Raw genomic sequence first — 15876 nt, forward strand, 5'->3', positions numbered from 1 at the left:
CGGGGCGAGGGGCCGATCAGGTGATCGGGGGGTGATGGGGGTCTACGCCTCTGGCCAAGGCATCAGGCCTGGGCAAGGCGCAGAGCCATCAATCGGACGGGTCTGGGGGCCCCCTGCCCAGGCCTAATGCCTGGGCCAGAGGCATCAGGCCTGGGCTGGGGGCAGGACCAGTGATGGGGGGAAATGAGGGTCCCCTCTGTCAGAGGCGTCAGGCCTGGGCAAGGGGCCGATCCTGCGATTGGAGGGTGATGGGGGTCAACGCCTGAGGGCTCCCAGTATGTGAGAGGGGGCAGGCTGGGCTGAGGGACACTCCTCCCACACACACACCAAGTGCACGAATTTCGTGCACCAGAACCCTAGTTTATTTGAGATATTCAGGAAGCATACTTTAGGCAGAAGCCCAAATAATGTTTCAATTAAGAGACAAAGGCAATGGTATTTATGAGAAAGGGAAGGGAAACAATTACATCAATGGAAGGAATGTGTTTCTACTGATGCAGATAACATAGTGATGCTAATTCTAAACAATTTAAAATTTTCAGTGCCCTACTTATCAGTAGGTGGTCATAATATCTGCTTTCTTGTTATCATTGAAAACAGTTCTTTGGGACACAGCATTGCTTTAGGCACAGTGCAGAGGTTATTTTGCCCTGTTTTAACATTCTGAAAAGTTGTGGCATAGGACCTGCCAGTCAGTTCCTCTTGGATGGCAGCTCTGGTTCCATTTTATTTATTTTTATTTTTTTAATATATTTTATTGATTATTTACAGAGAGGAAGGGAGAGAGAAAGAGAGTCAGAAACATCGATGAGAGAGAAACATCAATCAGCTGCCTCCTGCACATCTCCCACTGGGGATGTGCCCGCAACCCAGGTACATGCCCTTGACCGGAATCGAACCTGGGACCTTTCAGTCTGTAGGCCGACGCTCTATCCACTGAGTCAAACCGGTTTTGGCTCTGGCTCCCTTTTAAAGTGGCTCTGTTGATATGATTTTTTTTACATGAGGTTTAAGTATTTGTAGTCATCTACTTTCTTTAGGCACATATTATTTGTCACCATATGCATGCATTTCTTTTGTAATATTCTAAAGCAATATCCCCTTTTTAAGAGTCTCCTCCCTCCAGAGTACCTAGCTCCCTGCTCAGGTCTGGGTCAATCGCTCCTTATGTCCCCATTCCCCTGGCTGTGGCCTCTTGCCTCCACTGCCCCACTCCCACCTCTTGCTTTCTTTGTCATCACTCTAGGCTTGAGAACCAACAGAGATCTCCCCTCTTCTTCTATACTAGTGCTCCCTCCTCTGAACTTCAAAATTCAGCTCAGACATCTCCTCCCCCAGGAAGCATCTGGACTCCTCCAGGCTGGCTGGGGACCTCTCCTCTGCATCATGATGGCTCCCATATGCCCAGAGCTTCTTGCCTGTTCCCTAATGTGTCTGCTGTCCTCACTGGATGGTACACCCTGAGGGGCCAGGACTTGCACAGTCTGCATGCAGCAGGTGCCTCATAAATGTGTGTAGAATGAACAAATGAATGAATGCACTCAGCCATCCGACCTTCAAACCGTATTCACACATTCGACTCCTTGGACTATGCCTACTGTGCATATCTCTCTACTTCTGTCCACACCTACCGGCACATTAAAATATTATTTTTAAAAGATGGAGCACGGGATAAGGGGAATAAATTTTGATGGAAGGAGACTTGACTTGGGTGAACATACAACAGTATACAGATGATGTGGAGTTGTACACCTGAAATATGTTAACCAATGTCACCCCAATAAATTTAATATAAAGGAAAAGGACAAATAAAATAAAACAATTTTAGTGGGCATTTTCTTTTCCTAATAGAATTTCTTGCAGAGTATTTAAAAAAAATTCTATACCATGAATCCACAGAGTTCTTGGATATATATTGATACCTCAGATCTCAGAGACTAGGCATATTCTTCCAACAACTCTATGTGCTGTGCTTGTTGGTCACAATGTTGGGGTTTCTTAGTGTCCTAAAGCCTCATTACTTCCTACCCGGACTGCATATAGATTTCCAAATCAGTATTTCTTATCCAAAGTTTTTCAGAATCTGCCTTGCATGTACTTTTTAGATTAGTCTTTAGTAAATCATATTGCAACCAAGTGTTTCCTTTCCAGAAATCTTGGATGGATCCTCATTGCATGCATGATAGAATTCAAGTTCTTTGCTGGTTGTACAACACACTTAAAAGCTTATTTTGTCACTGTTCTAATTTTTGTAACATACTAGTTTATTTTACATTTCTCTATGCTGTATTGTTACTTGCTCTTTGTTCTTTAGGCTCTAAATTTGTTTTTTTGTTTTTTAAAAATCCCTATGTCTAATTAATTCTCTCTGTATAGAATGGATTTATTTTCTACATCAAAAGTTTCAGGAACAATTTAAATGCTCGGTAAAAACCTTCATTTTTCCACCTGGACACAAGCTTTCCTTCATCTTAGCTTCCAGGAGAGTTTGTTTGTTCATCTTAATAAATTTCATCTTTTATTATCCTTACTTGAATACTTATTTTTTTTCTCCTTTACTTGAGAGAAAATTTGTTGTGAGTAAAAATCAAGTCTTGTATACTTCAATAATCCACCACCCCAACGACCTTCCTTGTTCTGGTTAAATGTACCTGACCCCTATAGAGTAGCTTTGATATTACTTAGAAGTATCAAATCTGGTCCTCAATCTTCAGAAAGTTAAGGCTACTAATTAAAGTGAGAAGAAGTAGGATAGGGAATAATTGTTATGCAAGGCAAAAGATCATGCCAATTGACATGCCAATTACAAGCAGAAAATGCCAGCTAATGTGTGTTTTGAAGAGTGCTTATAAGATTGCATCTATAGTAACTTTATGTTTGTGTTTTCTTTTTGTAGGTGATTTTCTTCCACCCCCACCTCCACCTCTAGATGATCCTGGTACTCTTCCATCTGTCTCTGGAAACTTCCCTCCTCCACCACCCCTAGATGAAGGTTCTTTCAGGGCACAGGTAAGATCTGTGTTTGAAGTCATGTTTATAAGCCATGCTAGGAAGCTCATGAATTCAGTGATTATTTTTGTGGCAGGTAAACATTTATCCAGAGCGCACAGAGAGCTTTATGACACAATAAGCTAAGGCACCTTAATGCAAAACACCCAACTCAAGCTTCTCAGAGCTTGCACTCCCAAGCCTTAGAAATCCTTTCACCTACTCATTTGTTTCAAAACTGAAAGTCATGTTTTAGGAATGTCATTTGAGCAGTTCACATGTTCTTATATTATCCTGGGGACACACAACCATATATTTTTATTGCCTTTTTTTCTTTATTCACAAACATTGCATTCTACCTGAGTAAGGCTGATATTTTAAGGCTCTAGTTGGTCACTAGGTCCTAATTGGTCAGCAGTATCTTTCTAGCAAAAGCAGCAGCAAATGTCTTTAGGATTTTCTCTTCTGAGTGAGGTTCATGATGCACATTACACAGTGTATTGGTTATATACAACTGTTGTGCTCCAGAGACTGTTGATTACATCTGGCTAGAGTAGGAAGCAATATTAGAAGTAGTTCTCAGCCTGTGATGATATAGGGGCATTGGTGACCACCTGCCACCATTTAGGCAGCCAAGTGCTTTCTATTCATGTCAGGGAGGAAACCTAAATAACAGATCAAATAATTATTGTTAGTTTTTAGGGGTGATGTGGTTACTCCAGACAGGGTGAAGAAAAAAACACAACAGTTCTTAGCTTTTAGGGAAACATTGGAAATATTTGAGGAAAAATGAAATGGTGTTTGATATTTGTTTCAAAATAATAAGAGTAAGGATTTAGTGAGAATATAGGTAAAAATAAGTTTAGTTATAAGTTGATAATTCTTGGGTGCTGGAGGTTTATTCTATTATTTGGTCTATCTTTACATTTTTAAATTTTCTCACAATAACTTTTAAAGAGGAAAAGCATTAGGAAATAACCCTTTAATAGTTTGGTCTGTTATATATCTTTCTTTCTCCTACATTTTGGGTTTGGGGGAGATCGAGGAAGAAATGATGCATTCATTCAATGAATTTTCTGTGCATCTGTGTGAGCACCCTAATACCACTAGGAATTCTACAGCAAAAAAGGTAGGGTTCTGCTTTCATGACACTTTATGTTAGTAAAACTAGGTAAAAGTAAATAAAATATATACAATACAAAGTACATTTGATTCGGATCTATTCTATGGATTGAGGAAAGGATATGGGATACAACCTACCAGGGCGGATATGGTCAAAAAGACCTCACTGGTAAGGTGATGCCTAAAGAAGGACTTAGAGTAGGAGAGGTAAGAAGTAGCCATTGGATTCCTTCCTTCCTTCCTTCCTTCCTTCCTTCCTTCCTTCCTTCCTTCCTTCCTTCCTTCCTTTTTCTTTCTTTCTTCTTTCTTTCTTTCCAAAATAAATTTTTTTAAAAAAATTAACCCCTCTTGGTTTCCTTAAAATTGGTTCAACATAATTCTCTCTCTCTCTCTCTCTCTCTCTCTCTCTCTCTCTCTTTCTTCTTTTCTTTTTTTTTTAGGGTTTATTTTTCATATACTAGATCTTAGGAACTAGAAGTTGCTTTTTTTTTTTTAATTAATCAGTTGAAATTAAGAGTTCCAGTTATAACCAGTAAGCTTCAATTCAGTCTGGAGGCTAGATCTCAAAAGACTCTTAATTTTTTTTTTCCTCTGCCCAGCTGGCATGGCGCAATGGATTGAGCTTCATTCCATGCACCAAGAGGTTGCTGTTTCCATTCTGGATAAGGGCATATGTCTGGGTTGTGAGCTCAATCCCAGTTAGGGGTGTGCAGGAGGCAGCCAATTGATGTTTCTCTGTCATTGATATTTCTATCTTTTCTCCCTCTCCCTTCATCTCTCTCTAAAAAGTCAATAAAACAAATTAAAAAAATTCTCAGATATATATGTTACAAACTCCTATACCTTATTTTATTTTAAGCTGGTAAAAATAAATCATATTCAAGTAATGGACAGGAGTCTGACAAAGTTTATATTTATTTCATGCATCAGAGAGATCCCTTGCAAATAGAAACAAAATGATCAATTTCCCTTTTTCTTTTGTAGTCATTTTTATTAAAATGAAAAAAAAAGCTTTAAAGTTTGTCTTTTTTATATTTTTGCTCTTATTTTGTGGACATTGGTTCTTTGCAAATTAAATTTACTCAATTAAAAGCTTCACTTAGTCAATCTTCTCTGTAAAGTTTGTTTGATTTTGTGACAGAAGACTTGTGTTTGAATAATAGTTGAGCAGCTTATTCCAGTTATGCTATTTTGAGCCAGTCACACTGAGTCCCAATTTCTTCATAATTAAAAATAAGGCAAACCTATCGATATCTAATAATTAAATGAAATACAGATGGATTTGAATTTCTAAACTAGTGGCTTTACAGATACTCTGATGCTATAATTATTACTATATAAAAATAATGACAGCAAGAATAATAGTAACAAGGCCTTGTTAAAGTGCTCCATTATGAAAAATTCAAAAAGTCCTGAAATTATAAAAAGTCTTGTTCTGTAGGGACCTTGTCCTGATAACTGTTCTGAAACCACAACTTTGTTTTGAAAAAGGAAGGAAATAAACAAAAAGCCTGTTGCCATGTTGGCTTATGTTCTCTGCAAAACAGAAGGACGAATGAAAAAAAACAAAATTGAGTTTGCCAATGGAAAAGGACAAATCTGGTAGGGAGAGGCCTGCAAATTCTTGAATATATGAAAGACTGTAGGTACGTTAAAAAGGAAATGGGTGTGCACTTTTCTGTGGTTTATTGACAGGACAGGATAGTGACTTGGCCTCACTCTGGCTCTATCTGTATCCCCCTTTAGATAGGAGCTATGATGTACCCTAAAGTCATATAGCCCCCAGAGACAATTGTATATTTTTTCTCTCATAGTATGGTGAAACCTCCTGTTGCCAAGTCCAAATTTTATAGCTGGTAGATGTGTGTTTTCCTGTAGAAGTCTGTTTATGTTTCCAGCCAAATTTTCAGGTTGGAGACAAACGAACGTCTACTAAGTGTGACGATAAGAATGAAAAGGTTTTCAGAGCTGGAAGGGGCCTAAGAGATAATTTAGTCCATCCCTGCACCAGCCATCTAGCTAAGGCCTTTTGCAGTACTCGTCCTTGCTAACTGACTCCCTCTCTGTACAAATGGAAAAACTGAGACCAAGAAGGTGTAGATCATGTAGTTTCCGACTGAACTCTTAATGAACCTGAGAAATCGTGACTCTTGGATTTGTCCTTCTTCTCACTGGGCGCATGGTTTTGCTTCAGTCCTCTGTCTGGCTTTGAGTTTCAGATGAAGGGGTTTCCTACTGCTGTTTGGAACGACCAGGTGATGATGGAGTTCTGCTTGACTCACTGAATGTCTCATGTTTGCTGTAAACTTTCTTTTTCTTTGAAAAGGGCAAATAAATAGTTAGCATGAAGAATTATTATTGGCCTGACAATTCTCATTTTTATGGAAAAAGATGAGTCTTGGAAAACAAATGAGACATTTTCTGGTTGTTTCTGTCAGGATCAATTTGACCTCTATGCCTGTAAGGTTTGGAGTGTGCATTTAGCAGTCACTTCATTCATTCACTGTTCTTCATTGATTTGCTATAAATTGAATACCTTCTCTAACTCAGAGACATATATTAGAGATCATAATCTTAGAACTTGGCATCATGGATCTAGAGTTTCAATTGTGGGCCTGTTAGCTTTGTTCTGAGCTGATGCCACAGAACAAAGGGGGCTATATGACTTTAGGGTAATTTCTATTTCAGCAACAATTGGCAGGTAATAGCATTGTTTAGGATAGTTTCAAAGGGGGTGGGGGCAATGTGTCAAAAAATTTCAGGTTGCCGAACCGGTTTGGCTCAGTGGATGGAGCATTGGCCTGCGGACTCAAGGGTCCCGGGTTCGATTCCGGTCAAGGGCGTGCGCCTTGATTGCGGGCGCGTCCCCACTGGGGGGCGTGCAGGAGGCAGCTGATCGATCTCTCTCATCAATGTTTCTGACTTTCTATCCCTCTCCCTTCTTCTCTGTAGAAAATCAATAAAATATATTTAAAAAAAAATTTCAGGTTTTCAAGGGAATTAGAGGCCATAACTCAAGTCCCCTTCTGTTGTTAGAATCTCCTATTTTTTTTCTTCAATTTTTTAAAATGCTTATGAGTGACTATTATAGGTAAGGCAATGTTGAAGGATGAAATGGATCAGTTACCACCTCTGAATCAAGTTTGGGGATATATATATATTCTTCTAAATTAAGGTGTTTAATGGTAAATTATGCCTTAGTCATCATGCTTTGATCAAAAGCATAATCTAAGTCTTACGTTGTGGTTGAGGGTCAGGAACCTATATTAACTCTGACTAGAGACATACAGGAAGGAATTTTGGAAATAATTTCAGTTGAACTGAACTTTGATGGCTGGATAGGACCTTAATTTCAGATGGATGATTGGAATGTTCAGTAATGACATATTAAGAGTAACAGTACAAAGGGGGGAAACACAAAGTAAGTGTGATAAGTCTGCATCTGTGGCTGTGGAATTTGTCCTTTATTCTGGAATAATTGACCATTTTTTGAGGTCTTTGTTACTATTTTAAGTATAAGGATGACATCCCCAGGTCTGTGTTGTTTGCCAAGAGGTGCTTTTAACACACCATAAGGCAAAATGTGTTGACTTGTGGGAAACCCCATGCAGACAGCTCTGATTGTCTGGTCCACTTCCTTGAGCTCCTTGGGGACTTATCTGCTGATACCTGATGGCTTTGGGTTCAGGTGCCCTATATTTAACTTCCTCTTTTTATATTTCTACTTCACTATTTTTTCATGACCTCCAATTGACAATGTTTAACTTTGCCTCTCCCATTGTGACTCAGTCCAGTGACTTACTTTTACTTGCTTAGTATCCAGTGGTTCTATACCTTCAGTGTTTATGTCTTCTCTTCTATTCATTCAGGCCGGATGGCCATGTGTGCTACTGTAACTCCAGTCCCTTCACCTGATAAAACAGACTGTTTTGTCCATTCATAACTAGTTACTCCAAATGATAATTCATTTTCTTTTATTGAACATAAATTTATCCCTTCATGATTTCCTCACACAGATTTTCTTCTTAACCTCTTAGGAAAGAATGCACATTTGAATGTACATCCAGCCAGGAGAGTTAGCTGATGTCTGTCCCCAAGCAGTTGATCAATAAAGCTACTGAAATAGGTGACTTTTCTGAGGAGAGAGTGAGAACAGTGTAATGTGAACTGTTGTGAACTGTGTACTGAATTTGGGGAAATGCCCAAAGTTAGTTGAAAGGAGAAGAGAGAAGAGAAAATTCTGAAATCACTTATGGTCTCGCTTAAAGTCAATCTCCAAAAATTTGTAAGCTCACTCATTTCTATTCTTTTTTAAAATTTTTAACTATTGTTTTTATTACCGATACTATTACAGATGTCCCCCATTTTCCCCACTTTTGCCCACCTCCACCCAGGCTCTACGTCCCTTCCCCTCACCTTAACCACTCTGTTTTCTGTGCCCATGGGCTATGCATATATGTTCTTTAGCTACTCTCTTTACTCATTTCTATTCTTGTGAAATAATTTCAAAGCTTATATATGTGTAGGGTGGATGGTGGATGGTCATCATTTATCCTCTTAGCCATTTAATGGTTCATTTGTTAATGATAACTTAAAAATCTATTTAAATTCTAGGAGAACTGGCATTGGAATCTGTACTGTGTGACATATGACCCTTTGTCTAGTATTATTCTGGTCACAGGTATTGAATGATAGAATTTTACTTTTAGGCATAAAGAACTCAAGCTCACAGTCGTGAGGACACAGAAAGAGCCAACAAGACTTGCTTAATGGTATTGACATATCCTATTAAAGAGGTCATCCTTCTGCACCTTGTAGTGGGTGAGGAAGGAGGAGGCTGGGTAAAACAGAAGCATGCCCAGGTTCCAAAGGCTAAGAACAAAGGTAATGTGAAATATTGCCAGAGAAAAACGGAAATGCTCAATGAAAGCTTGACTCCACTCTGAAAGGATTGTCCTTTCTGTGCAGGGAGAATATAAGAATATCTTGGTACATGAAATATATCAAAGGAGATGCTTGTTTCTCCCTGGCCCTTTGCCTTGTTCCTTTGGGCATTGGGTTAGTGAGCCCTAGTTACTTTGTGGGTTTTTTTGTGACCCTGGCAACAGCAGCAGTAACAGCAGCTTCATTTGCCATTATCTCCTCCTTTTATGGTTCACATATGTAGGTCAGAGTATGTTTAACAGGGCTGGTGGGTTCGTAGGCATGTAGCTGGTTCTGGTCAATGTGACTTTCTAGAAGCGAATGTCAAAGTTTTCCTGTTTGTCTTTCACTCTGAATCATCGTCTGATTGGGTATTCAGTGGAGAAGAAAGGGGTATTTTTGGTGTCTAGACATATAAAAACTTCTTTGAAAGTAGCAGGCTTAGAGCTGACAGGGACTATTCCAGTGTTTTATTTAGCAACTGGAACCTTTTTAATGGAACACCAGAGTTTCTCTTCCTTATTTTTTAAACCTTTATTTAAAGAGATAAATCTTTTTTTTGGAGGGGATTGATAGTGAAGTAGCACACATACACACACCCACTCAACCTTATCAACTCAACTACCATTGATGCTGCCACCATGAGATAATCTAGGACGCATGCTCACTGTCTATAGGGGAAAGATTGGTTAATTTCTGGGCAATCAGTCTCATGGGAAAACTGGTTGTGGTCAGTTCTGCTATATGTAGGGAGAACTAAAAAGGTTAGCTTTGCTTTAGCTCTTGAATTACCCCCATTTCTTAATAAGGGTGATTAATAATATTTGTATATTTCAGAAAATTTTCTTTGCCCAAAGTTAAGTGAAACTGCAGTTGAGTCTCCCAAGTCAGTGGAAGGTTTTATCCCATTTTGCCTCTCCCAGCAAGAATCTTAGTGATTTCTTCAAAGCTGACATATATTATTTTCCATGTTTAAAATAATTCATGTTTTTTTTTCTAGTAATGTAAATAAATCAAATAATATAGATTAAATGCTTTGAAACAGGTTTCCTCTATCAAGGAAAAATTGTGATATGAATATATATCCCGTCTCCAATATGTATTCTATATAGAACTTGAACATTCTTCCTCCTGGGCCATCAAAAGTGGTATTTAAAGCAATTTGTTGAGCCTGGCCAGCGTGGCTTAGTGTTTGAGCATTGGCCTACGGGCAAGAGGTCTGTTTCAATTCTGGGTCAGGACATATGCCCAAGCTGTGGGCTCAATCCCCAGTGTAGGGTATGTAGGAGGCAGCAGATCAATGATTCTCTCTCATCATGTTTCTGTTTCTCTCTCTCCTCCCTTCCTCTCTGAAATAAATAAAACATATATTTAAAAAAGTAAAAAATAAAGTAAAACAATTTGGTGAATGTGTTGTAATATTTTAAACATTATGACACTTATTATTAAAGAATAATTCCTCACACTAAATTGTATCATTGCATTATGAATGAACTATAACTTTTACTTGGTCATTGCATTTTCTTGTTTAATATTTCTTTTTCTTAAATGCATCATCATCATTCTTCACTTTGTTTTTTGTTTTCTTCCACAGCCTTTCATCTAGTAATGTTTTTATCATGTGGTGATATATTCCCTGACACCTTGTATATCTTATTTTTGCCTTCATATTTAAGTATAAGTTTGGCTGCAATTAGAATTTTAGGGTCAAAGTTCCTTTGCAATTTACATCAATATTCTACAAAGATGTCTATACGGTTAGTTAGTATTTTAGTTAGTATTTAGTTCCGCATGAGAAATCAGATGACAGTCTGATTTTTTTTTTTTAGGTATACTTCTTAATTTTTATTTTCTTCATTTTATTTTATTTTTCCCCATCACCTTTATCCCCCATACCCTCTTCCACCTCCATTCTCTCCCTCCCCCCAGCAATCACCACACTTTTGTCCATGTTCTTGGAGTTTTTTCTCTCTTTTTTTTCTTTTTTGCTCAATCCCTCCCCAGCCCCACCCACCTCTCCTCACCAGAACTGTTTGCCTGCTCTCTGATTCTATCTCTATTTTGCTTATTAGTTCAGTTTGTTCCTCTAATTTAGTATCTTTTCCTTGTTTGACCTGTAAGTTTTATTTGTGGGATTCAGCAATTTGACTACAATGTAGCTAGATCCAGGTTCCTTTACCTTCAAACCAGTATTTCTACTCAGCATTCCACGAATTTGTTTGAGCTGAGAAGTCAGATTTTTATTTAGCTAAGAAGCATTTTCTTGTGTTATTTGGAAGAAGCAATTTAATCGTCTATTTTCTTTTTTCTTCCTTATGGGACTCCTATTTTGGATTTTTTCTCTTTCATATTGGTATTCTTTTTCAATAGTTCTATCTTATGGAAGAATCCTATTGAATGTTTTCCTTTAGTTTGCATTTTTGTGGCAATGGTCTGCTCTTGACTTATAAATCAATATCCACCTGAGTATTTGGAGAAAATGTGGTTGACAATGGCTCTAGATCTGCTCTTCCCATAGACCTAGTTAGGTTGCACTCCACACTTTATCTTTTATCTGGTTCAAGATGATATAGCTCTTTAAATACAGGGCGGCTTCAAGGTATCTGCATGCAGGCTTCACCCTGTGTGTAATTAGGGGAGTCAGGCCAGTTAAGGGGTTTCTCTTGGATACACATGCCAAGAGCAGACAAGCAAGCTTTACTCCAGCCCTCAAGGCTATTTACTAGTTGTGAGGATCCACAGGCAGGCAGCAAAGCCTGTATTTTTCATGCCATGCACATATGCCAAGTAAGGGCAGCAGCAGGCCGTAGCTAGCCCTCTGTGGGTGAATCTCCTTCACTATTTCCCTATCCCTACCTCTAATGATTCTGTCACCAGGAGTGTCAGGAAATATGGCAAAGTCATTTTTATTAGAAAGGATGAAGTCATTATGTGACTTCACTACTGTTTTGGCTGGCTTTCATGTTATAGCCCACACATCTTTTCCAAAGAGACTTCCTTGCCCCTCGCCCTTTCTGTTGTAGCAGCTTGCAGTCAGCTCAGGTATATCTACCCTTTGCTATTTATCTCAAGCTCATTCTACTACCCTTGAGGGCTCCATCATAGAAAAGTCCTCCATGATTGCATTATGTAAGCCAAGTCAAGCTTCAGGGACAGTTGAATATGATGGCTAACACTATACATACTGGATCTAGACTGCCTGGGTTCATGCCTGGCTCCCCACTCAGTAACTGCAGGATTGTGGCCATCTTATTAAATTTCCCATGCCCCAGTTTGCTTATCTGTAAAATGGGCATAATTGTTGTACCTAGCTCTTTGAGGTTTCAAAGAGATAATGCACATAGAGAACAGTGTGTGTCCCTGACATATTCTAAGGCTTAGTAAATATTTACTACTGATGCCATTGCTGTTGGGCTAGCTGGTCTCTGTGCTGAGCTCTGACACAGTTATTGCAGTCGTTTGGTTTGCACCATGCCTTCCCAAAGCTCAGTAGTCATCCCATTCCTTGCTCATGTGTGCTTGGGGACTTTTAAGTCTTTTTGCTAAAGAAATACTCTCACAATCTCCTGTGCAAAATGAATGATTTAATTAAATCATCTTTTATAGCTCTTATAGCTTTAAAATGCAATGCCATGGCAATAAAATATTACCTCTTTATAATTTTATATTGATTCATAAATTGTAAAATCCTTTTGTATTTTATTTTATCTTCACACATAAGGAAAGCACAAATGTAATTTAACAAATAAAAAAAGTTAAGGCCCAAAGAGTCAAGGCAACTTGTTTAGCTTTCATAACAAATGTGAGGCAAGCAGTGATTTATTTTTAAACGGACCAAAACAAACACAAAATGCATTTTGGGGACTTTTAAGTCTCTTGGCTTAGTATCAATTCCCTTACAAATGAGAAAAGGCAGATGACTTTAAGTTCTCATAAAGCAGCCAAAGTCATCAACAATATGTGTTCATGGCTAGTGGCCAGGGGCCATTGATAGATTTCTTTGTAATTCTTCAGTGGAAAGGAGCTCATCTTCTACTGACCTCCAGCACAGTCTTTGCCAGTCCCCTCGCACATCATGCCATGGTTTTGGTTTTCCCTGTTGGGCTCACCGATCTTGGAGTGTCTTTGTAATTTACGTAATCCACTCAATAAGGGCACAAAACAACTTGCTCTGAAAGAAGGATAAAAGAGGGAGTAGAAGATGCCAAGACCAAAAACCTAAGGATTTAACTCATATTTTATTTTTGAACCTCAAATTTTTAGAGAGATTTTCTGGACATAGCTGAATGTGCTTGATTCATTCAAAAGTCAAATATTTATGCACCCCTAATAGGTAAAATAATACTTGTTCATGTGATACATATACCAATTTTTTAGATATTACACTATTATTATTGTATCATTAGCTTTTGTGAATTTGACTTGCCCAAGGCTCTTACACTGTAAATTCCATAAATTCCAAAATTGACTTAAAAAAAGACTTTCATCAATTTTATCTCATTTGAGCTTTTAAATAACTTATGAACAGAGAAGTGTAGTGATAATTTTCCCTCTTGTCCTAGTGAAGGTAATGAAACTGAGAGGTTAAGTAATATTCTTTGTTTTCATGGTATTAAGCATCTCATACAGGGATGAAACCCTATTTTTTCTGAGTCATGCTAGTTCATTTCTTTCTCTTCGGACACCATGGCTTTATTGTTATGCTGCCTTTATACTCTGTTTCAGTGAAGGACACAAAATACCATCTGTCACTGTCTTCTCCAAGTTTTTATTTTCTTTTTTTTAAATTCTCAGCCAAGGACATGTTTTTATTGATTTTCAGAGACAGAGGAAGGTAGGGAGAGAAAGAGAGAGAGAGAGAGACAGAGAGAGAGAGAGAGAGAGAGAGAGAGAGAGAGAGAGAAAGAAATATACGTGTGAGAGAGAGAGAGGGAAAGAAATATCCATGTGAGAGAGAAATATCTATTGGTTGCCTCAGACATACACCCTAACCAGGATCAAACCCTTAACCTGGGTATGTGCCCTAAATAGCATTTGAGCCCAAAAACTTTTGGCGTACAGGATGACATTTCAGCCAAGTGAGCCATCAAGCCAAGGAGTCTCCAAGTACTTTTACTTTTTGGGCTCTCTTGATGGGTTCTGTTGTAGAATCCTCTATTGCAATATTTCCCTCAGTTTTATTTTTTTTAATTATCTTTATCTTTATAGATTGGAAGGATGTGCTTTGGCTTTAAAATATAAGAAAGTTCATTAAGATCTTTAAACTCGAATTCTTCATGTAATTTTTATTATTTTTATATTTATTTTACCAATAAACTTTAATAAAGATGTCAGTTTTTATTATTGCAGAAAAAAGTAAAATGGCTGGTACCTGCTGAAAAAAAAAATGTTTCCACAGCAGTTTTTTAGAAAAGGGACTAGTGACAAAGGAATGAGAGGATTCATATTATAAGAAGTGTAATTTTACTGTCTTTTTTTTTTTTAGTAAAGGATTTATTTTCACACCCCAAAGAAATAAGAAAGAAACATAGCAGGAGCTCAGAATTTCCCTTCTTTCCCCATCACTCATCCCATCTCCTTTATTGCTTAAAGTAGTCTCTGCCTGTCCTACAACCTTACCTTCTGCTTTGAACTATACATAACACATGAAGATGATATGTGATCTGGGGCAGATCTTCCTTAAGAACCAAATCTCATTTTTTTTTCTCTCATAGAGCTAGTATGATAATCCAATTATTTTCTTCTGTGTTTTTTGTTTGTTGTTTAATGATCAAGTGAAAACCCATTTCAAAAAACTTTCTAACTCAGTAAGTAAAGGATTTACCCTAAAAATATTTTTTGTAATATTATTTCAACATTCCTGAGCTTTAATTCTGTTTATAAAAATTATCTCTCCCCCATATGTAGAGCAATGAATAATTGCATGGCTACTAAATGTTATATTTGCTGGCATTGTGTGTATTGGAAAGAGAATAACAAACTATCCTCTGAATAGAGATGTACTGATATAAACCATAGCTTACTACAGTATGTACACTTCTGAATCAGAGTCTTGAATTCTGAAAACCTGTCTCAGAACTTCATAGAGTACCTGGTAGGCTCAAACTTAGGTATTCCATAAAGAGGTGATCAAACAATAGAATAAAAATAGTATGGCAAACCACTGTACACATTCAGGAGACTTCATCATTTTAATTATTATTTTACCTCAAGCCATTTTGTAAGAGGATTGTTTTCTTTTTCTTTCCTTTTTTTTTTTTTTTAGCTTGTTGAAATTATCTTCTGACTGAGTGAGAATAAAAACCAGTTGTGGGCTATGGCAACTATAGAGAAAAATTTTCATAGAGTTACAGGCTCATGAAACGAGGAAACCCCCTGCTCCACCACATTTCTCTCTGTATACTGGGATTTAAACCACAGTCCTAACATGAACTTAACTCATTTCAACTCCCCTGAAATGGCACTTGCACCTGTTTACCACTTCCTCTGATTACCTAATGACTATTATATTTTCAGCCATGCTCTTCTGTGTCTTTCAGGGGGTAACACTCTTGATGATTTGAGCCTCCTCACTTCCTCCTTCAATTTTTACTTACCAGAACTTCCTTGGTCCCTGTGCTATATCTGTAGCCATTTCTTTTCTCTCTTATTTATCAGATCTCCTTTCTTCTTTTTTTTCTGACCCTAAATTTAGGTGTCCACTCAGTATTCTTCTTTTTGACCTTCTGACTTCTTTTAGTAGAAGCCACAACTCTTACAGAGGCAACTTTGATCTCTTTATTAAAAGCTTGTACTCATGTGACTTTTGGCACCATGTTTTCCTTTGACATCTTAGGTTGCATT

At 37.9% G+C, this 15876-nt stretch overlaps 1 protein-coding gene across 6 annotated transcripts in view; it reads left to right on the top strand.

Annotated features, from left to right (window-relative positions):
- LPP (LIM domain containing preferred translocation partner in lipoma) overlaps positions 1 to 15876 on the top strand; it is a 653115-nt gene that overhangs the window by 295693 nt on the left and 341546 nt on the right. For all 6 annotated transcript variants that reach the window (XM_006765861.2, XM_006765860.2, XM_006765862.2 and 3 more), the window contains one exon: positions 2897 to 3009. In XM_006765861.2, coding sequence (XP_006765924.1) covers positions 2897 to 3009 — 113 coding nt within the window. The remainder of the gene's footprint in view (positions 1 to 2896; positions 3010 to 15876) is intronic.

Source organism: Myotis davidii, unplaced genomic scaffold, assembly GCF_000327345.1.
Source record: "Myotis davidii unplaced genomic scaffold, ASM32734v1 scaffold41, whole genome shotgun sequence".
Lineage (NCBI taxonomy): Eukaryota > Metazoa > Chordata > Mammalia > Chiroptera > Vespertilionidae > Myotis > Myotis davidii.